Source organism: Esox lucius, chromosome 7 (assembly GCF_011004845.1).
Source record: "Esox lucius isolate fEsoLuc1 chromosome 7, fEsoLuc1.pri, whole genome shotgun sequence".
NCBI lineage: Eukaryota > Metazoa > Chordata > Actinopteri > Esociformes > Esocidae > Esox > Esox lucius.
Genome location: NC_047575.1, coordinates 35,822,732 through 35,846,144, shown reverse-complemented (window position 1 = coordinate 35,846,144; position 23,413 = coordinate 35,822,732). Strand labels below are relative to the sequence as shown.

At 47.1% G+C, this 23,413-nt stretch overlaps 1 protein-coding gene across 6 annotated transcripts in view; it reads left to right on the top strand.

Moving 5' to 3' along the window:
* cux1a (cut-like homeobox 1a) overlaps positions 1–23,413 on the top strand; it is a 166,418-nt gene that overhangs the window by 86,101 nt on the left and 56,904 nt on the right. For all 6 annotated transcript variants that reach the window (XM_010870925.5, XM_020048296.3, XM_034293340.1 and 3 more), the window contains exons 4-8: positions 5,425–5,503; positions 9,974–10,111; positions 12,043–12,196; positions 18,288–18,361; positions 18,574–18,640. In XM_010870925.5, coding sequence (XP_010869227.2) covers positions 5,425–5,503; positions 9,974–10,111; positions 12,043–12,196; positions 18,288–18,361; positions 18,574–18,640 — 512 coding nt within the window. The remainder of the gene's footprint in view (positions 1–5,424; positions 5,504–9,973; positions 10,112–12,042; positions 12,197–18,287; positions 18,362–18,573; positions 18,641–23,413) is intronic.

Genomic DNA, 23,413 nt, shown 5'->3' with positions numbered 1-23,413 from the left:
TAAGTCAATCCCAGATGCATGTTCCTGCCTGAGCCACTGTAGCTTGATGACAAACTGTCACACTAAATGAAAAGGGAAGAACTTGCATTCAGTCACACAGTGGCAGTGACATGGAAATAAATCAGGGAACGAGATTTAAATGTGAGTAAATGTTTAGTAAGCATTGTAGGCTGTTCTTTTATTTAAAGGCACAAGGAATCAGTGTGACACATTCAACCCCCACTAAACCTAGTCAGGCAACTATGCACTACAGAAATCTGTTTGATTGGCTGTACAGAGAGACCTTCAGGAGACATGATTGGCTGTACAGAGAGACCTTCAGGAGACATGATTGCTGTGGCACAGAGATTTGTACAAAGTGGCATAGGATCAGGACAAATGCATGTAATTCACTAGTGATTTTTCATAATTGCGGTGTAATTTTGGACGTTTGTCTTGTGGTAATGGCACTGGGTGCCTAGCGAGAAGGCTGGGAAAGGTTGGCAGATTGCACAGTGTTGAGATTGCTGAAGTGTCTTATAGAGATGATGTCATCCGGTGGTGCCCAATCCATGTTGATAGTGGTGATGTCACTGGTGGTGCCCAATCCATGTCGACATTGGTGATGTCAATAGTGGTGCCCACTCCATGTCTACGGTGGTGATGTCATCCGGTGGTGCCCAACCACCCTCCTCCCATACTCAAATGACCTGCTGCAAAGAAAGCTGCAAAGCCCGTAATCCCTCATAGCCAGCCCCAAAAGAAACACTCTCTCTCTCCCAACTCACTTTTCCCTCTCTGTCCACGTCTCTCTTGTTCTCGCTGGCACATTTAAAACAGTTAGATGGTTTATCCCGATAGTCCTTGGTGCTCTTTAATGACTGTGTTAAGCCAGGCACCCGATACTCCCCGGTCAATGGTGTCCACTGCCCCTATGACAGACAGGTCACCAGTGTCCCCTGGTCCCCAGCCAGTGCCAAAGCCTTGCTTGTGTTTCATCTATGCTCCACCAGCGTCATTAGGCTAGCAACCACAGTCTATTTTTAGGTTGTGCCCTCACCTCAGTGTCCAGGTGATTGATTAGAGGGTGTCATTATATACCTGTTAGCTGGTCAGCTGTGGTCTTCACACATACTAGGATTCAACCTCTTCTGTATGTGTGTGTGTTTTTACACTTGAGTGTCTGAAGTCCGCATGGCTGGCGTGTGTGTGTGTGTCTGAGGTCCACACGGCTGGTGTGTGTGTGTCTGAGATCCACATGTCTGTGTGTGTGTTTTTACATGTGTGCCTGAGGTCCACACGGCTGGTGTGTGTGTGTGTGTGTATGTGTGTCTGAGGTTGCCTGGTGTTGCCAGATGTCCGTCCCTATCAGTATGTTGGACTGCAGCGGAGAGAGGCCGATAATCTGCACTGAGCCCTGGTCACACAGTCACGCAGGCCCCTCACACATGCATCCCTTCTGTTACCTTAGCATCCCCCCGTCACTCTCCGTCCCACTTCCCTCTTCCCCTTCAGAAACCAGGAGAGGGAAACAGCCTTTTAAACCAATTGACTTTTGTTCCTGACAAGATGTCTGGCGGATCTGTTTTCCTAGTCAGCTGGGAACTTTAATTGCTTCGTCTATGAGAGAGAGAACGAATGAGGGAGAGAGAACGAATGAGGGAGAGAGAACGAATGAGGGAGAGAGAACGAATGAGGGAGAGAGAACGAATGAGGGAGGGAGAACGAGTGAGGGAGGGAGGGAGAACGAGTGAGGGAGGGAGGGAGAACGAGTGAGGGAGGGAGAGAGAACGAGTGAGGGAGGGAGAGAGAACGAGTGAGGGAGGGAGAGAGAACGAATGAGGGAGGGAGAGAGAACGAATGAGGGAGGGAGAGAGAACGAATGAGGGAGGGAGAGAGAACGAATGAGGGAGGGAGAGAGAACGAATGAGGGAGGGAGAGAGAACGAATGAGGGAGGGGGAGAGAACGAGAGGGGGGGGAGAACGGGGGGGGGGGGGGAGAACGGGGGGGGGGGGGAGGGAGAGAGAACGAATGAGGGAGGCAGAGAGAACGAATGAGGGAGAGAGAACGAATGAGGGGGAGAGAACGAATGAGGGGGAGAGAACGAATGAGGGGGAGAGAACGAGAGAGGGGGAGAGAACGAGAGAGGGGGAGAGAACGAGAGAGGGGGAGAGAGAATGAGAGGGGGGGGAGAGAATGAGAGGGGGGGGAGAGAACGAGGGGGGGGGGGCGAGAGGAGGGGGAGAGAACGAGAGAGGGAGAATCAAATACAATCAAAGAGAGAGAATGAAAGGCGGCCAAGAGGGACCTTGAAATGTTTCATTTTTCTTTTCCCGAATGATGGTGAAGTGACTGGAACTCACTGCCATTTTTGGTCAGCGGCAACTGTCTGCCTCGCTGCATGAATCCAGACCGCTAACGGAGTCTGGGCAGGAGACGGTCAACATACACTTCCTATTGGCTGTCGTTTTTGGAGCCTCCTGTGCGGTGTCCGTAAACACAATAGCCCTGGACACTTTCTATTTCGATGGGTCGGAGTTGCTGACTTGCAGTAATCCAGTCCCATCTTAGGGAGGTTGAGCAAACACTGCCACCCTATGGGTCAGGAAGGAAACCGGACATGCCGGGGGGAGGTATGTGTGCACGTGCGTGCGGCCTGTGTGCGCTTTCAGTCACTGGATGGTGGCTGACTGACACTAGCAGGGTGCTTCGGTCCATACAGTGGCTCTGTACTCCCCCCTCCTCCACCCAGGGATGACCCAGTTAGCTGGCTTTGGCCCAGTTCAGTGGCGATGCCAGGGCTGGCTGGCTGGCTGGCTGCTGACGCTCCCAGAGCAGTGGAGAAATGCACAGTCAGCAGTCAGGCTACAGTCTGAACGGAGCTCTCAGGAGGCAGGAGACACCACACACACACACACACACACACACACACACCCCTATACAAAGAGGGTTTGGTTATACACACACATACACATTGCTTGGGCCTGCTTGGTGAAGCCACAACAAAAGCCGCACATGAAGGCCTCAACCCCACAATGGGTGGGAGTTAGAGCCTGCTGTCAATCATTCACTGACACAGCTAAGCCGATGGGAAGACTTTCCCATTGGCGTTTAGAAACCCAAGCCAGTTAGAGTGGGGTTTTGACCAACCCTGTTTCCAAATATATTATAACAGCAGCAAGGAGACCCCAAACTGTTGAGCAGCTGAAATCCTATATCAAGCAAAAATTGGAATACATTTCACTTTCAAAACTACAGCAAATGGTCTCTTCAGTTCCCAAAAGCTTACAGAGTATTGTTAAAAGAGGTGATGCCACACAGAAGCATCACGTTCAAGTTGTTACCATTTCCAGTCCATCAGTGGCGCTGGTGGTAGTGTGAGAAGGGTCTGTCTGTGGGCCGCGTCAAGGAAGTTTCCGCCCAGGGAACGTCTGCCCATATAGAACACCCACTCTTCCAATTGGTTCCTCGAAGCTTGCGACGCCTGGTTTCTTTCTCGTTATGCGCTGACTTGTTTATTTCCCTGAATAAGATGAAAAATTATGATAAGAAAAATTTCTTTTTTAAATGTATTTAAAATTTATTTTACTGTAATAACAATATATAAATATAAATTGAGGGTAATTTGATGAAATATGTAAAAAAAAGAAAACTGGTAAGAAACTGAGTAATCGTAACTCAGTGATGGAATTCAAACTGAATGACGCCTGGCTTTGTTAGCAGCAAAGGCTTATTTATTTCATTTTTGTAATTTTTAGTTTGTAAACATTTCTCTTGACTTCGGTAGTTTTTTATGAGTTGGGGAAGGTCATATCCGAAACATGCACCGTCACAGAAAGTGTGAGATGAACTCTTATTGTAACAAAGACATTGGAGTACAAGGAGTCAAGTCATTTTATTTCGTAAAGCACATTTAAAAACAACCAGTGCTGAACAAAGTGCTGTACAAAGTTATGCAGTCTATCAAAACATACAACAAGAAATAGAAACAAGAAAGTTAAAGACGGGACTTAAATGTCTCGTGGTGGTGGATGACCTGATAACAGTGGGCTGTTTATTCCACAGTCTAGGGGCCACACCTGAAAAGGCACCATCACCTTTTGTTTTGATCTGAGATGGTGGAATGGCTACAAGGAACTGATTTGACCCTCTAAGAGGCCTGGAAGAGTGAATACAGCGTAAGGAGACCTTGTTGATCAAGAAACTCAAAAAAAAAAATTCAAAAGTAACATCAGGTTGTACAGTAACATGGTTTAGTGCAGTGTTTATTGCACTAAACAAGATTCTGGGTCCTTTTGCATTTTTAGCTATAATATCTGAACAATTATTTGCTTTATATGCTTTGACAAGATGTTGGTAGGATGCAAACCTCTCTCTGTATTTCATTGGACACTTGCAGCTTTTCTTTTTTCCATTTTTTTCTCTGCTTTCCAACACTATTGTCAAAGGGCACAAGTCTTACTATTAATCCACGGTAGAGCTTTGACTTTGGGCCGCTTGAGTTTGAGTCGGGAAACAGTATCAAGAATGTTTGTCACGGTGGTATTAAGCAGAGTAACTAGCTCTTCTGTACCCAGAGAGGAGGAGGTTGTAGCTGTAAGGCTAGTAAACGGAGAAGCTACGAAGGCATCAGAAAATTGCCTAGCACTGGGGTGATTATGTGCCCAAATGTAGCGAACTAAAAAAGTCACTGTCCCTGAAGGAGAGCTCAGAAAGAGGGCTTAGATTGCCCTCCAGATTGCATGAAAATAAATAATTTTAAATGAACGTTTTGTTCTAAAGTGCACATTTACCAAGGCCATTTTGATAGGGATCGTATCCACAGTCAGCACTGACCCTTTGAACAATCCAGATAACTGAGATTACCATAGCTCCTCCTCTGCGGAAATGTGGTCTTACCAGAGTCCGCACAAGGGTAGTGACTCCCGTACTGAGTGAGGTTAATCGATATCCCAGGTAGATTGGCCCGAGGGGACAGGTAGAAGACCAGCATCTCTGCTCCAATGAGCGACATGCAGGAGGGATTCATGCTGAAGCAGAGCATGATCCCCTGCCTTCAGGGGATCATATATAGCAGTTCCATACGTCTGGGTTTGTTGTGTATAAGCCCAGTAACACTCATCCATTATATACTGTATGTCCCTGATGTCTCCAAAATCATTTATATTTTAGTCATTAACAGATGCTGTTTTACAGAGGGTCACAATACCTATTTGGGTTTAGTGCCTTGTTCAAAGGCACAGTAAGATCATTTTTTTTACCTTGTCTGCTTGGTTTCAGTTCCCGGCTCAAGGCTCTAAAATCAGTTCTGTCCCAGGTTTCCTTTGTTGTTTCAATTGACTGATGTGATTGGTTCGGTGTTCTTTGAATATATACGTTGTTGTCTCCTCTTGACCTGCCCTTCTTTCCATCTGTGGTCTAATCAGCCCTATCTCTTCCTCCAGATCGACGCTGTCAGCAGGCGAAGTAAGGAATCAGAGGCTGCTTTCCTCAACGTCTACAAGAGGTTAATCGATATCCCAGGTAGGTCATACTGAGTGAGGTTAATCGATATCCCAGGTAGGTCATACTGAGTGAGGTTAATCGATATCCCAGGTAGGCCATACTGAGTGTGGTTAATCGATATCCCAGGTAGGCCATACTGAGTGTGGTTAATCGATATCCCAAGTAGGTCATACTGAGTGAGGTTAATCGATATCCCAGGTAGGTCATACTGAGTGTGGTTAATCGATATCCCAAGTAGGTCATACTGAGTGAGGTTAATCGATATCCCAGGTAGGTCATACTGAGTGAGGTTAATCGATATCCCAGGTAGGTCATACTGAGTGAGGTTAATCGATATCCCAGGTAGGTCATACTGAGTGAGGTTAATCGATATCCCAGGTAGGCCATACTGAGTGTGGTTAATCGATATCCCAGGTAGGTCATACTGAGTGAGGTTAATCGATATCCCAGGTAGGCCATACTGAGTGAGGTTAATCGATATCCCAGGTAGGTCATACTGAGTGTGGTTAATCGATATCCCAGGTAGGCCATACTGAGTGTGGTTAATCGATATCCCAGGTAGGTCATACCGAGTGTGGTTAATCGATATCCCAGGTAGGTCATACCGAGTGTGGTTAATCGATATCCCAGGTAGGCCATACCGAGTGAGGTTAATCGATATCCCAGGTAGGTCATACTGAGTGAGGTTAATCGATATCCCAGGTAGGTCATACTGAGTGAGGTTAATCGATATCCCAGGTAGGTCATACTGAGTGAGGTTAATCGATATCCCAGGTAGGTCATACTGAGTGAGGTTAATCGATATCCCAGGTAGGCCATACTGAGTGAGGTTAATCGATATCCCAGGTAGGTCATACTGAGTGAGGTTAATCGATATCCCAGGTAGGTCATACTGAGTGAGGTTAATCGATATCCCAGGTAGGTCATACTGAGTGAGGTTAATCGATATCCCAGGTAGGTCATACTGAGTGAGGTTAATCGATATCCCAGGTAGGCCATACTGAGTGTGCAGCACAGGCTGCAACACGGCACCAGAATCTGGAAACACATTGGCACATGCCTCTGCCACCACACACACACACACACACACACACACACACTCCTGATGACTTCTCCTGACATTCCTCAGTCAGTCTGTGTCTCCACAAGCCCTGTGAGTGCCCAGTGGTGGGGGTCACTGGAGAGGATGGGAGATGTGATTGATGTTTTGGACCGGGTCAGAGTCACTATTAACACCTGGATTGTTGTCCATGGAGGTCTCCTGGACACGGCTTGTTCCAGATAACTTCAGCAAAGGAGGATGAGGCTGACTAATAGTGGAAACAGACAGTCAACAGGAGGTCAGACTGTTTTTTTGTCTGTCACCGGCGGGGCTTTCTGAGCTGGCTCGTGTGTGTGACTGATCATGCAAAAGACGGTCTTTTATTTAAGGATAGTGATCATATGATCACAGTTTCTTGGCTCCTTTTTAAATCAGTGATAACAGAAATCACCCAAATGGCCCTGATCAAAAGTTTACATAACCTTGAATTTTTGGCCTTGTTACAGACACACAAGGTGACACACACAGGTGAAAATGGAAATTTAAGTTGAATTTTCCACACCGTGGCTTTTTAAATTGCAATTAGTGTCTGTGTATAAATAATCAATGAGTTTCTGATCCATGGAGTCAACTTTGCTGAATTTGGCTGAATCTGAGCAGACAATATATCACTTTACACTTCAGAATTAATCTTGCTGCTTCTTTCTTCTGTCACATCATCAATAAACACTTGTGACCCAGTACCACTGGGTTTTTCTTTACCATGAAAGGATCCTACGATCATCCACCACTGTTGTCTTCTGTGGACGTCCAGGCCTTTTTTTATTTTGCAGAGCTCTCTCCAGTGCGTTCTCTTTTTTTCTCAGAATGTAACAAACAGTTGATTTGGCCACTCCTAATGTTTCTGCTATCTCTCTGATCATTTGTTTTTGCAGCCTAAGGGGATGGCCTGTTTCACTTGCATTGAGAGCTCCTTTGACTGCATGTTGTGGGTTCGCAGCAAAAGCTTCCAAATGCGAATGCCACACCTGGAATCAAATCCTTTTTCAGACCTTTTTCCCTGCTTAATTGATGAAAGAATAATGAAGGAATAGCCCACACCAGTATATGAAACAGCTTTTGAGTAAATTGTCCAATTACCTTTGGTCCCTTGAAAAAGAGGGGGCTACATATTAAAGAGCTGTAATATGAAATATAATACACACCGTTTTTTGGGGGGTGATTGTCTGTCTGAAGCACATTTCCTCCTTATGAACCTTCCAGACACACACACAGGCCTGTAGGAGCAAGCTGGCCTGTCTGGGGAACCACTTAGTACATGCGGAGATACCAGCACTGTGAGACACAAACAGTGTGTGTCTTAGTGTGTGTCTGTGTGGGGAAATGTTGGAATGTGTTTGCATTCTCAGTGTAATCTGGAGCCTGTCCATTCATGCCTTCATGTCTACATACCTCAGTTTGAGTGATCACTACTTCACTGATTATCTCATAGATGTTTGTGTGTGTGTGTGTGTGTCCGTGATCACACTCTTTGACTCACACACTGACTGTTGAACACACCCAAAGACAACCCCCCCCCTTCCTCACACACGTCTTCCCTAACTGTCATCCAGAAGACGCTGGATGGTGGAATGTGGAAGGTGTCTCCACCTCAGCCCTCTCTGGTCATCTCCTAAAGCTTTCAGCCCGCTGGTCCTCTTCTAAAGCCTTCAGCCCTTCGTCCTCAAGCAGGCTGTAGTGGCTGAAGCCGTTGGCCTGGTCTCAGTCTTTTGGCTCAGCAAGCATGCGCACATGCTGTGCAGCGGTAGCCCAAGCGCTGGGACCAGACCTGACAGGCTAGATGTTGTCCAGTCCTCATCACCACCCAAGATTTACACCCTGACCTTCTCTCCTGTCACACTCCAGTAGGTCACACTGATGCCCAAAGTCCTTTCTTTATGTGGTCTCATGGAAAGAGCACATAATCAGAGGCCATCATCCTAACCTATATGGAAGTAACCTAAATGAAAGATTTGTCTCAATCTAGCTCAACATTCAGGAAGGTCTGTCTAATAATGATGTCATCATGTCTAGGAGAGTACATTTTCTAAATGGAACTGGTATTTGTGAGAAGTGTACCATAGATACTTGCTACACTCTAGTCTTTAGGCGCTGGTCAGGGGCTTTAAAAACCTAACTGGGCCATGTGGCAGAAGGACTAGCTTAGTGAGGTGTGTGGATATGGGAATGGAAGCTAGAAGCTGGATCTTTTTCATCTCTTCTCTGTATCTACCATACGGTTCCAGCCTGGTATTTCTACCTGGGATACAGTATGGTCTCAAACTCTACTCTCCCTCTGTCTTTCCACCTCCTTTTACTCCGTTCATCCATTCCCTTTCTCTCCCTCCTTCTCTCCTCTTCATTTTGTCTTGTTCCTCCTTCTCTCCTCTCGTCTTGTTCCCTCTCTCGGGGCCAGGGGGCTAATGTAATCATATGATTACGTAATTAACCCAGCTGTCTCATTAAAGAAAATCAACTGGAATTGGGGCATAATTAGTCATACGCCAATTAGTGGCTGTGTCGATGCCGGGCACTGATGAGGCCAGGACTGGCAAGACCTGCAGCGCCCACTGGGGGGGCATGGGGGTTAGACCTCCCTGCCAATCTCCAAACCCCAACCTTTACCCGTCCCCATCATCACAGGCTCTGACCTGGACTCAAAGAAGGGCCACAGTCACTCATTTACTTCTGTCGTGCTGAATGTGGGTCGTGCCATTGGCGGAAGACCTTTCACAGGATCGGCATAATAAGGAGTAGTACATACACGCTGTTCTGCGGGAGAATATTCATCTTTCGTCCTGCTTTAGATTCTATTGGATAAATACTGTACCTATCTGCATTCCAGGGAAGACATTCATTCATTCAAATGTCCTCAAACCTATCTGTCTATGCTGTTCCTACCTCTCGGTCTCCTTTTTCAAATGTTTCTCTATCTGCCTTTTTATTTCCCCCTCTGTGTTATTCTCTCCTCCTCTCTTCCTCTCCTTTGTCTGGGCTGCTTGTTCACGTGACCGTGTATGTGTGTGTGTGTGTGTGTGTGTGTGTGTGCGCGTGGGTTAGCAGCAGCGCTGCCTCAGCACTCCAGCTCTGCTCTGTGAATAGGGGAATCTATCTGTAGCTCTGCCGCCCTCTCAGCCACCACACACAGCCCTTATCATTAGTCAAACCTCTCTCTGGCCCCTCAGTCACAGGCCTCAACGGTCCCCTCCAGGAGACCCCCTTTCAAAACACGGGACAGTCCTGGCTACATACACCGAGCTGTTGAACTTTGAAGGTTGGCTCTGAACCTGGACATGCTTGCTAATATGCATATCCAAATCCAGTGATTAGATGAGATTGGCCAATGGTGATGAGTTCTGTTTTGTGATTGGTCACATGTCTTGTCCTCCCGCCTCCCGTTGCATCAGACCCGGTGTCGGCCCTGGAGGCCGCCCAGCAGCTCCAGCTGAAGGTTCAGAGGATGCACGACATTGAGACGGAGAACCAGAAGCTCCGCGAGACGCTGGAGGCCTACACCCAGGAGATCGCCGAGGTCAAGAACCACGGTAAGACTGAGAGACAAACTCCTTCTGGACCTAAACTGGAGCAGTGGGTTGGGCTGAGTTTGAGCCCTGGGCCCCACATTAGTGTTGGCTTGCTGAGCTAAAGCCTGGCTCAAGCATTAGCGCAGGAGGCTAACCCAAAAGTTCAGGGCCCTACCAACCCTTTTCACCCCCCCAGCACCCAGAGCACGGCTGTAACTCAGGGAGATTCATCATGTTCCTTAGGAAGGAATGGAATGACACCCTCAATCCGCTTGAAAGTATAGTAAAAGTATAAGTTAATGCAAGTTTTAAGCAGATAAAATGAGGAGACCGTTTCCAGAGATGACGTGTGTGGAGTTTTATCTTAAGAACCTCACAGGAAACTCTGTAAAATATTTAACATCTACATCAAGCTACTGAAGCAGAGTCGACCCGGAGTCCTTCCATAACCCTTGAAATATAGATCCTTTTTAATAAACGCTCTCCTTCTCCGTAGCTGTCTTTAGGAGAAAGTAGCCCCTGGGCTGCCTTTTCAAATGAAGCCCCATTGTATAGGCCTCTAAAGCCTTTACTGCTTTTGTCTCCTTTTAGAAAGGCAGGGAAAAGGAGAGTGTGGGATGGGGTGTAAATGGAGGGGGGATATAGAGGGAGGCGGGTGGGGGTATAGAGGGAGGTGGAGGAGGGGGATATGGAGAGAGCTGGAGGGGGGATATATAGGGTGGGGGAGGCAGGTGAAAGGAGAGAGATAGAGGGAGGCGGATGGGGGTATAGAGGGAGGCGGATGGGGGTATAGAGGGAGGCGGATGGGGGTATAGAGGGAGGTGGATGGGGGTATAGAGGGAGGCGGATGGGGGTATAGAGGGAGGCGGATGGGGGTATAGAGGGAGGCGGATGGGGGTATAGAGGGAGGCGGATGGGGGTATAGAGGGAGGCGGATGGGGGGTATAGAGGGAGGCGGATGGGGGTATAGAGGGAGGGTATAGAGGGTTGTGGAAGGGAGGTGTAGAGGGAGGCAGACGTAGGAATATTGAGGGTGGGGGAGGAAGGATATGGCGGGAGGTGAAAGGGGTGATATAGGAGGAGGCGGATGGGGGTATAGAGGGAGGCTGCCTTCTCTGTCTTCAGAATTCCCCTCCCACCAAGAGCTAATTGACCTAGTTCAATAGCGGCAATATTTTATTTTAGCATTGATTTTTATTTACGTTTTTTTATTTTTTTGCCTGGTTTCCTCACATTCATCTCCCTAGCCCTCGTCCCCTGACTAAGCTGCAGATCTACTACCTCAGCAGCAAAGGAAGGAATTTCCCCCCTCACTCTCTCCTGTCTCTCTCTCATATATCCCATCCCAGCTGAGACCATTGATCCCCCCGCAACCTAAATGTTTAAAGTTCAATTTAACAGTTAAGGGGGAAAGGGCTCCGAGGGGACTCATCGCCATTGATTATGTGTCAGGGCTGAAACGTCACAGTTTAAATCACCACAGAGGAGAGCGAGGGAGAGGGCGCACCAGCCGAAGAAGAGAAGACAAAGTAGTGGGTGAAAACGGAGAGCCCTCTGTCAGTAATCCACTGTGATGTGGTATTAACAAGCTTCAATACAGTACAGTACAGGGGAGCTCTTCTCATCCCCTCCTGCTCCCCCTACAAGGACATTTGTCTGCCTCTGTCAGAGTAACTTCGAGTCCACCATGATCCTTGAATAATAATATCATATTCATTCATTCCTCACCTGTTGTCCTATTACAATACTAACAATACTAATAATAACTCCACCTCCCTCCCTCCCTCCCTGTCTCACCCTGTTTCTCCCCATCTCCCGGTTGGTGTCTCTCACCCACCCTCCCTCCCTCCCTCCCTGTCTCATCCTGTTTCTCCCCATCTCCCGGTTGGTGTCTCTCACCCTCCCTGTCTCTCTGCCACCCTGCCTACCTTTGTTCTGTCTCTGTTTGGCAGAGGTAACAATAAAAGCACTTAAGGAGAAGATCGAGGAGTATGAAGAGACCCTGAAGAATCAGGCCAAGGAGCTTGGCCAGGAGGAGAGGAGACAGAGTGAGAAGAAAGAGGAGGAGAAGGGGCAGCTTCGCAACATCCATGCAGAGGACCAGAGGTACGTTGGAGGCCTCCCTGTAGCTACTAGTTAACCGGTTGGACCACGCTGGGAGGGTCTTGTTGGTAGGACCACTCTGGTAGGACCGCGCTGGGAGGGTCTTGTTGGTAGGACCGCTCTGGTAGGGTTCATCTTGGTGGGACAACTCTGGTAGGACCGTTCTGGTAGGGTCATGTTGGTAGGACTGCTCTGGTAGGGTTCATGTTGGTAGGATCACTCTGGTAGGACCGCTCTGGTAGGGTCATGTTCGTAGGACCGCTCTGGTAGGATCGTGTTGGTAGGACCGCTCTGGTAGGATCGTGTTGGTAGGACCGCTCTGGTAGGATCGTGTTGGTAGGACCGCTCTGGTAGGATCGTGTTGGTAGGACCGCTCTGGTAGGATCGTGTTGGTAGGACCGCTCTGGTAGGATCGTGTTGGTAGGACCGCTCTGGTAGGGTCTTGTTGGTAGGGTTGCGCTGGTAGGGTCGTGTTGGTGGAACAACTCTGGTAGGGTCTTGTTGGTGGGAGCACTTTGGTAGAACCACTCTGGTAGGGTTGCGCTGGTAGGGTCGTGTTGGTGGGACAACTTTGGTAGGGTCGTGTTGGTGGGAGCACTTTGGTAGAACCACTCTGGTAGGGTTGCGCTGGTAGGGTCATGTTGGTGGGACAACTCTGGTAGGGTCTTGTTGGTGGGAGCACTTTGGTAGAACCACTCTGGTAGGGTTGCGCTGGTAGGGTCGTGTTGGTGGGACAACTTTGGTAGGGTCGTGTTGGTGGGAGCACTTTGGTAGAACCACTCTGGTAGGGTTGCGCTGGTAGGGTCATGTTGGTGGGACAACTCTGGTAGGGTCTTGTTGGTGGGAGCACTTTGGTAGAACCACTCTGGTAGGGTTGCGCTGGTAGGGTCGTGTTGGTGGGACCACTCTGGTAGGGTCACGCTGGTAGGGTCATGTTGGTAGGACCACTCTGGTAGGGTCATGTTGGTAGGACCACTCTGGTAGGGTCATGTTGGTAGGACTGTGCTGGTAGGGTTGTGTTAGTGGGAGCGCTCTGGTAGAACCACTCTGGTAGGGTTGTTTTGATAGGATCGCACTGGTAGTCGTGTTGGTGGGACCGCCCTGGTGGGACCGCCCTGATTGGACCGCTCTGGTTGGACCGCTCTGGTTGGACCACTCTGGAAGGGTCGTGTTGGTAGGGTCGGCTGGTAGGACCGCTCTGTTAGAGTCGCTCTGGTAAGACCACTCATGTAGGGTCGCACTGGTAGGAAAGGTATCAGCTGTTGTCCAGTGGCCAGAGACAATATTAAACTAAACAAGTATTTAGTTTACCATTTCCATCCTTCCTGTTACCTTCTCAGTAAATTCTGCCCCTCAGTCGTCTGGCCTTTGCGACGGTCACTTTCCTACGTGTTTGCATTGCAGATAAGTGGGTGACCAAGTTTCGTCCAACTACTCATGTCTCACTGGTAGGTTATCAGGTAGGTCAGGGTCGTTGTAAAGGGCTGTGAAACAGACTCCCTATCACATTGTCATTTACTCTTTTACTGGGCACTTGAGCTGAATAAATATTGAGTCAGGAATGAGAGATAACGCCACACACACTGTTTTCTTTTTTGTTTGCTTTTAGCGATGTTGTCGCCCACTATATTCCTGTTGCACCTCCTATTGGCCCTAAAGGAGTAGGAGATATCTCCTGTCATACTGTATATGATCCTGATGGAGGCATGCAAGTAATTGTAATGTAATACCTTTTATTTCGTGGCTGTTTGTTTGCTGTTAAACCTCCCGGTATGGTTGGTAAACCCTCAGTCAGACTCCAGGTTATCAGTGCTGTAGCTGCCAGACCGCCAGTCACTGGGACAGTCTACCATTACCTTATCTCCAGTGTCACAGGGCTAACAACATTGTAACCTATTGTCACCGCTCCCACCCGTGTAACAAAGACGCCACTGCAGGGAAACGACCCCATTCTGTTCCCTTGAATTATACTAATGTTTCCTGGTTACCCAGAAATAGCTCCTGGGCGGGAGGGGGAGAGCAGGGAGAGCAGGGAGAGCAGGGAGGGGGAGAGCAGGGAGAGAGGAAGAGCAGGGAGAGAGGAAGAGCAGGGAGAGAGGAAGAGCAGGGAGAGAGGGAGAGCTGGGAGAGCTGGGAGAGCAGGGAGAGCAGGGAGAGCAGGGAGGGGGAGAGCAGGGAGAGCAGGGAGAGCGGGGAGAGCAGGGAGAGCAGGGAGAGAGGAAGAGCAGGGAGAGAGGAAGAGCAGGGAGAGAGGAAGAGCAGGGAGAGAGGGAGAGCTGGGAGAGCAGGGAGAGAGGAAGAGCAGGGAGAGAGGGAGAGCAGGGATGGAGGGAGAGAGAGGGAGAGCAGGGATGGAGGGAGAGGGAGAGCAGGGAGAGAGGGAGAGAGTGCAGGGAGGGAGAGAGAGGGAGAAAGGGAGGGAGAGAGAGGGAGCTGGGAGGGAGAGAGAGAGAGAAAGGGAGGGAGAGAGGGAGCTGGGATGGGGAGATCTGGGACTCAGCAGCAACTGCTGGGCAGTCAGAACCAATGTGTCAGAAAGCTTTATTTCTCTGACTGTGTCTGTGGCACCACATTGTATTACCTTACTGGGTTTGAGAGGTTTGCTTTGGACCTCTGGAGGCCTTTTTCACTTTAGGGTACATCCATTTGCTTTCAATAACTTTTGGACTGGGTGACTTTTGATTTACTGAAATGTTCCATATTTTTGGTAGGGTATGTAGACGCTTGGGGGCCACTCGTGGCCTGCAGGTTTTGCGAAGAATAATTGTATTTTAAGTAGATTTATCTCCAAATCATGACAACCTGCATTGTATTGATGAGCGCGTAGTCTTGACCAACTGCTGATACAACACCAGTGATGTAAAATGGGGTCTATGCTAGAAAATCTGAGAATATAAAAAAAAAACTTGCGCCACCTATCGTGAGCAGTGAGTAGAATATCGTTTCTATAACTCCATTAAAATCTGGCACTGTCATTACCTACCATGAGCATACTGACCGGTCTGAAATAGTGTTCCCTCTGACCGTTGATGCTGGAGCAATGAACACAGACTTTAGTTTTAGATCAGCCCCTTTTATAACTACGGAACACGGAATAAACAGCTAAACCCATCAAGACGTCATCTGGGCTATCTGTTGCGTTAGTTGCATTGCCACATTTCAGACACTCATCGATGGCTAGCTTGCAAACTTGAAACTTTAAGTGTGTTATCCGGCGCAGTAAGAACATTGACAGGAAAACATTAAAATGCATGTTTTGACCAGGTTTAATCTGACCAGAGGTAATCTAATAGCTTCTCCTGAGAAATAGTTGCTTATGCGTTGGTTTCGCTCAAGAAAACACAATGTATGTTAGTTTTTCTTTATCCTTTGCAGAGAACACCGCAAATATTAGTTAGGTTGCAACACTTTTCCAGCAGAAAATGGAATCGAGGAGTGTGTGCTCAGACAAGTACACTACCATTCAAAAATCCATTAAAATAACATCAGTTTCATCATAAATACAGACATTGTAGACATTGTTAATGTTGTAAATGACTATTGTAGCTGGAAACGGGTGCATTTTTATGGAATATCTACATAGGCGTACAGAGGCTCGTTATCAGCCACCATCACTCCTATGTTCCAAAGGCAAGTTGTTTGCTAATCCAAGTTTATAATTTTAAAAGACAAATTGATCACTAGAAACCCCTTTTAATTATGTTAGCCCAGCTGAGAACTGTTGTGCGGATTAAAGCCTTTTTAGAATAGTTGAGTATCTAGAGCATCAAAAATTTAGTTTGATTCTTAGGTTTGATTACAGGCTCAGAATGGCCAGAAACAAATAACTTCTAAAAGTCATCAGTCCATTCTTGTTCTGAGAAATGAAGGCTATTCCATGAAATAAATTGGCAAGAGACTAAAGATCTCATACAAAGCTGTGTACTACTCCCTTCACAGAACACTGCAAACTGTCCCTAACCAGAATACAGAGTGGGAGGCCCCAGTGCACAACTGAGCTAGAGGACAAATACATTAGAGTATCTAGTTTGAGAAGCGGATGCTTCTCAAACTAGTTGTGATGAAGTGGGGGATTTTTACAGGGTATCGTGAAGAAGAAAGGCAATCACTCAATTTTTGCAACACCATGCCATACCCTGTGGATGGCTCTTGATTGGAGCCTACTACAGGACAATGACCCAAAATACATCTCCAAACTCTGCAAAACCTATTTAGGGAAGAAGCATTCAGCTGGTGTTCTGTCTGTAATGGAGTGGCCAGCACAGTCACCAGATCTCAACCCTATTGGGCTGTGGTGGGAGGAGCTTGCCCATATGATGCGTAGGAAGTGCCCATCAAGCCAATCCAACTGGTGGGAGGAGCTTGCCCATATGATACGTAGGAAGTGCCCATCAAGCCAATCCAACTGGTGGGAGGAGCTTGCCCATATGATGCGTAGGAAGTGCCCATCAAGCCAATCCAAGTGGTAGAAGGAGCTTCAGGAAGCATGGACTGAAATCTCTTCAGATGACCTCAACAAATTGCATACTAGAATGCTAAATATCTGCAAGACTGTAATTGCTGCAAATGGAGGATTCTTTGACAAAAGCAAAGTGTGAAGGACAGTTTTTATTTCAATTAAAAATCAATTTATAACCTCTTCAATTACTATATTTTCCTATTAATTTTGCTCTATTTCCTGTTCAGACTAATTTCATGTATGTTTTCATGGGAAACAAGGACATTTCTAAGTGACCCCAAACGGTTGTGCAACTTATCTGACGTAACCTTATCGTCTCGACCTTAGGGACTTGGCAGAAACCTTCCTAAAACGTATCTGCACTCCTAGAAATAAGAGAGTACATGGAATTATTTTCTCTGTGTAATAATAGTTTTTCTGTCATTATTAATCTAGCAGTAACTTGCACAGCTTTCCTTGACTATCTAGCTAACTACCTAAATGAGGTAGATACCTAAATCTTGTGTTACCTTATTTGTCCAGTAGAAAAGTTGCCAACTCTGCATCACTGTTCATAACATTTTCAAACTTCAGCAGTCGTCATCTAATAAGTGCCAAATCCAGGTTTATCCTCGTTTTACTCAGTGCTTTGTCTAATGCTGGCTTTGATTCCCTATATTTAAGTTTCTAGAGTGCTCAGTGTACATGAACCCAAACAAAGCCTGTCATTGGTCCTCACCTAACACACCTTCATGGAAATACAGGCCTAGGAATGTCCCAACCTTCTACGTTTGACTTGGAACCATGGCAGTGGGGATAGTGTCGATCCTGACACTCTGCCAGACACACTTTTTTGTTTTACATTAACTGAAGATATGTAAGGGTTATTATCTGATATTTCAAATGGAAAATTCTTTATAAGGCACCTTTAAAGTTGACTTAATTGTTAAAATAAAATACTTTGTATGTGTCTCCCAAGATTAAATTGTGTTGGGAGTACAAATCTGTCTGTTGCTCATATGTACTGTGTCGTATGTACATATGTTAGTAATTAAAATAATACCCAGACGCCATTGTCCCAATTTGTACGTAACTTGGTTGAATGCTAATACTTATACTACATGCAGTAGAGATCGGTCATTTTCTAAATTACACTGAATTGGCTCAACATGTCTGATCTTAATTGAAACTAGAGGGAGCTTTACCATTCATGGGGGATGACATTTTCAAATCAAGAAATGGTAAAAGATGAAAGGTGTTCCAGTATTAATGTCCCTAGCGGTCAGGCAGGACAGACAGACCAGCGGGAGTCCTCACCATAGGGCCTCACAGGTTTGGGTCTTTCCCAATGGGACTTTTCTCTACTTGCAGTCCAACACATTGACTGGAATCACAGCCAGTGCTCTTTCCTTCTTTGTGCTGTTAGGCGTAATTCAAGCTTTGCCCTTAGTTGGTGATACCTATTAACTTACCTGTATTGTTTTTATGCTAGCGGTTGTTGGCCATCCAGATGTTTAACCTGTGAGCTTTCATGTTGTAAGCTAGTTGGCTATCTTGACCACTGTGATGCTAAATTAGCCTTTTGAAATGCTATTTAAATAAAGACCTTACTGAGGCAATGCTGTCCTAACCCTTTCTGTGTGTTTCTGTCCACAGTGAACACCAGGAGAAGGACGGCTCCGTGTTAAAGCTGGTGGAGGCTGACAGTAAGGCCCAGTCATTACAGACCGGTAAGCAGCACCTCCTATAGACCTACTTATTACCTCACTGTCTTAAATTGAGTTTTATTTGTCTACTTCCACAAACCTTGATGTTTTTTATTTTAGAAGCTGCGTCTGTCCTTGGGGGAAGGGAGGTTTCAGTCCTTTGTAGTAATGTTAGTACTGTACCTAGCACTTGTAGTGCTTTCATTCAAAATTCTCAATTTGAGATTTCTTTTCAGCACTTGAAGCAACTCAGGCAGAGCTTTTGGACCTGAGGAGCAAGTATGATGAAGAGTTGACAGCAAAGTAGGTTCCAGTTTCTTTGCTTCACACTGCTGTTTGTGTGGTGACACAACACACACACACAAACACACACAACGTTTCTTGAAACACCAGATATATCCATGTTGTTGCTGTTTGCTGTAATTGCACCTGCATCTATAAAAAATCTGATCCCTGTAATAAGTCTGATTACTACTGATATAGAGGGGTTTAAATCGGTCTCTGAGATTCATGTTATACTGATATAGAGGTTTAATTACTTCTCTGGGATGCATTTTATACTGATAATTTTATACTTTATAGAGGGGTTTCACTCTCTGCTTAGCCTTAGTAAGGAACAGTTTTCTGGGTTGGGTAGAAAATGACGTATCGTGTGTGTTAAAAAGGCCCTACAAACCATGATTGACCTGCCAACAAATCAATGGCTGCTTCTGTGTGACCTCAAATGATCTTGCTGTCTGGCTAATTCGATGAAGAGATGGAGGTGTTAGAGCTGGATAGTAATAGGCTGTTTTCTGTGGTGCTGTGTGTGTCACTACTGTTAAAGCACTTGTCCAAAGCCAACCGAAGGGGCTTCTAGTAATCACTAAAGCCTTTTGCCTGACATCCTTTGGCACTCTTCAAGCCGGACATCCCTGTGGTCCTTGACACGTTCCTGAATCAGCACATAACGCTCACTAGAGGTCAAGCAGACCCTTTCTGTTTGTCTGTGTTCCATGTCTTTGTCTATATATGGGGGCACTAGGGAAAATGCACTTTTGTTTCTTAGTGGTTAGATTTAGGGAAAAACATTCCATTAGGCATACTGCTAGAATTGGGCCTTACTGGTTAGGCATTAGGGCTAAGGTTAACTTTTAGGATAAAAAGTTAAGTTGTTAAGACTAGGGGTTACGTAATTTTAATGGCGATAGATTTTGGTTGCAAAAACTGTCCGCGTGCACGCTTTTACATGTATGAAGGGCACCACCTGTGGTCTGGGGACATGCAGTGCCCAGGCAGTAATTAGTGTTGGGGCCTGTCACAGTGGAATGCAGCCTGTGTCTGTACCCTGCCACACACACACTTCCTGGTCTCCCTGTGGTCAGGGCCCCTGTGCCACCCAGCCAGGCTCCTGGAACACGCTTAATTATAGCACTGCTAACCAAATGATGGGTGCTGTTGCCAAGCCATCTACGCAGACACACACTCACGCCCGGGTCGCTTTGAAGTCATCCATGTCCCCATGTTGTTGGCTGGGCCTGCGGTGCCATCGCCTGGTTCTCCCTGGGCCTGGGCCTGGTCCTCTCTGGGCCTGGTCCTCTCTGGGCCTGGTCCTCTCTGGGCCTGGTCCTCTCTGGGCCTGGTCCTCTCTGGGCCTGGTGTGTGTGTGTGTGTGAGCGCGCGCATCCTATGGTTACAGGATTGTTTTTTAATTTGTGTTACTGGGATCACAAATTTAAAAACAATCTATCATTACATAAAATAAGTTCTGACTTTCTAAGTGGTTTTGTATACTGATCAGGTAGGGTAGAGATTGAGGTTAGGATAAGGATGAGGTTTAGAGGCTAGGGAAAATGTTTTTGAATGAAAATAATTAATCATGAAAATTAAGGAAACCATGTGTTTGTATTTCTACTGTGTGTGTTTATGTAGAGGTTTTACTGTCTTAATGAGGAACACATCCCAGTCAGGACGGTTAAACTGTGCGGGTGGGCGTGTGCTTTGCAGAATGTGCTGCTAGAGTTATTTGAACCTGGCAGACAGGGCTGTCTGTGTTTTCTCAGCCTGCTTGTCCCAGAACTAGTAAAGCCTTCACACTAAACACCAGAGCTGCTTTGTTTCAAAAGACAAGAACAAGTTCCCCTTCTCACATACTGCTCCTTGGAGTGACAGGGTACGTCTGCAGCTTTCCCTCTTTGTCTCTCTCCCTTATACTCACTCGTACCTACACGCGTGCAACACTTGACACATTGACACAAGGAATGATTCACCGAAATTATTGATCACCTTCCTGTTAAACTCTGCTTCACAAACACTCCCCAAGTACACTCACACACACACACTCCCCAAGTACACTCACACACACACACACTCCTGGGGGAGAGATGGGCTGTAGTTGTGGGAGTGGTATGGGGGAGGGAAGCTGGTTGTTTACTGAAGCTCTATGGAGAGCCCTTTATTATACACTCTTGGGAGGCTAAGTGTACGTGCGCGCACACACACACACACACACACACACTAACTTGACATTCATAGAATGCCCAAATACAGTACGTCTTACTTCCTTTTGAAGTATCGATGGATCCGACCTGTCTAGTGTAGAACACTCTTCTGCCTCCATGCTCAGACAGAAGGCCTTGTACCTTATCAATGGCTCCTTGTTCATTCTCTGAGGGGTAATTCAATTGGAGCTGAGCCCTGGAGACCATTCTCCCCCTGCAAGTTGGCCCTGATAATCAGTCCCTCACCGCCACAGTCCCAGACAACCTTTAGAAAACACTGGACGTCCCAACAACATCCTCCTCTCCTCCTTCATTTCTTCTTCTCCTTCATATCCTCTGACAGGACTATCCTCCTCCTCCTCCTTCATGTCCTCTGACAGGGCTGTCCTCCTCCTCCTCCTTCATGTCCTCTGACAGGGCTGTCCTCCTCCTCCTCCTTCATGTCCTCTGACAGGGCTGTCTTCCTCCTCCTCCTTCATATCCTCTGACAGGAATGTCCTCCTCTCCTCCTTCATATCCTCTGACAGGGCGGTCCTCCTTCTCCTTCATATCCTCTGACAGGACTATCATCCTCCTCCTCCTTCATGTCCTCTGACAGGGCTGTCCTCCTCCTCCTCCTTCATGTCATCTGACAGGGCTATCCTCCTCCTCCTTCATATCCTCTGACAGGGCTATCCTCCTCCTCCTCCTTCATATCCTCTGACAGGGCTATCCTCCTCCTCCTTCATATCCTCTGACAGGGCTGTCCTCCTCCTCCTCCATCATATCCTCTGACAGGGCTATCCTCCTCCTCCTCCTCCTTCATATCCTCTGACAGGGCTATCCTCCTCCTCCATCATATCCTCTGACAGGGCTGTCCTCCTCCTCCTCCTTCATATCCTCTGACAGGGCTATCCTCCTCCTCCTCCTCCTTCATATCCTCTGACAGGGCTATCCTCCTCCTCCTCCTTCATATCCTCTGACAGGGCTATCCTCCTCCTCCTCCTCCTTCATATCCTCTGACAGGGCTATCCTCCTCCTCCTCCTCCTTCATATCCTCTGACAGTGCTGTCCTCTCTCTCATTACCTTTTAACCATCTACTCCTCTGACAGTGCTGTCCTTTTTTCTTCATCTCATCTGCAATGAGATCTCACACACGGTTTCTGTAAATCTCAGTGTGATATCTCTGACAGAGGGGAAGTTAGCATTAGCATAGTGTCCTTGACTTGTGAACAGTGGGAGTTCTGGCCCCAGTTTTCCTGCCCACAGCACTTACTGCAGGGACCACTGCCTACAACGGGCTCAGGTGCGGTAACGGTCACGACAGCGTGTCAGACCCATTTCCACACGCACACTCCTTGTGCCTGGCCCTCTGTGTGTCTTTTCCACCTTGCTTTATCTGTGTGTGTATATGTCCGTGTGTGCATTAGACGACGGGTTGAGCTGTATACGTGAGTGCAACAGGATCTTGACTTAACTTGTCTTAACAGGAGCTAGCCAAAGCGTATGTTAAATAAACATGTGTGTATGTGGGTGGTTTGGTAATGAGCTGAGCAGAAAGGATGAGACAGACTGGAGTCTTTGGAGGCACCAGTCGCAGTGCTTTGATCTGAGGCCACAATCACACAACCATACAGAGACATGCAGGGACAGAGAGACAGAAGTAGTGACAGACACAGAGATGGAAACGGAGAGGCAGGGACAGAGATGGAAACGGAGAGGCAGGGACAGAGATGGAAACGGAGAGGCAGGGACAGAGATGGAAACGGAGAGGCAGGGACAGAGATGGAAACGGAGAGGCAGGGACAGAGATGGAAACGGAGAGGCAGACTGACTGACTGTGGGAGAGTCAGAGGCTGATGGGAAGATAGAGCTACAGGCAGAGAGGTTTACACATTTAGATGAAGTTATGTAGTTTTTTATGTGCTTTGAAAACATTGGTACGTAGATACTTTGTCTCTGGCCAGTGACTGCTGTGTAAATATCTCAGTACTGCCTCCCCACCAGTGTAGAAGGATAAGGCCTCGGATATCAAGATTAACATACAGCTCTGGTTGATTTCCTTTGAGCAGCTGTGACTGGCTGTCTTCATTTCTATAAAATTGTACTTGTGTGCTGCTGGGCAAGAGCAGTCTAAGCCCTGTCTGTGCTATTGATTTTCATTTAGACTCACGTCTGACTTCTCAATTGGGTTTGTGCGTTGATGAGGTGATTCCACATAGCTGTACTCTAGTTCTTTGGACCTAACAAGACAGCTTTTCCCTTCTTTTCACTCTTCATTTGTTCTTCTCTCCTCTCCATTTTCTCTCTGTTTCAGTCTGTCCCTGTATTTTCTCTTTTTACACTTCTCTCTTAGTCTGTCCCTTTCACTATACAGTATTTATTTCTGTTTCATTTCTTAATATATACACGCCTCCTGTCTGTAGTAGAGAAGGTAGAGTCTCAGTGTTTGAGGAAGAGAACCAGTCAGGCTTGATAATGGAACACATTCATTTTCTCTCCTGCCCCCCTACCCACCCAAAAACAAAACAAAAAATCTCCTCTTCTTGTCTTTGTCGTGTGTCTGTGGAGGAATGTGACTGTTTTGGCCGGGCCCCCGAGGTGTCTATGGTGCCC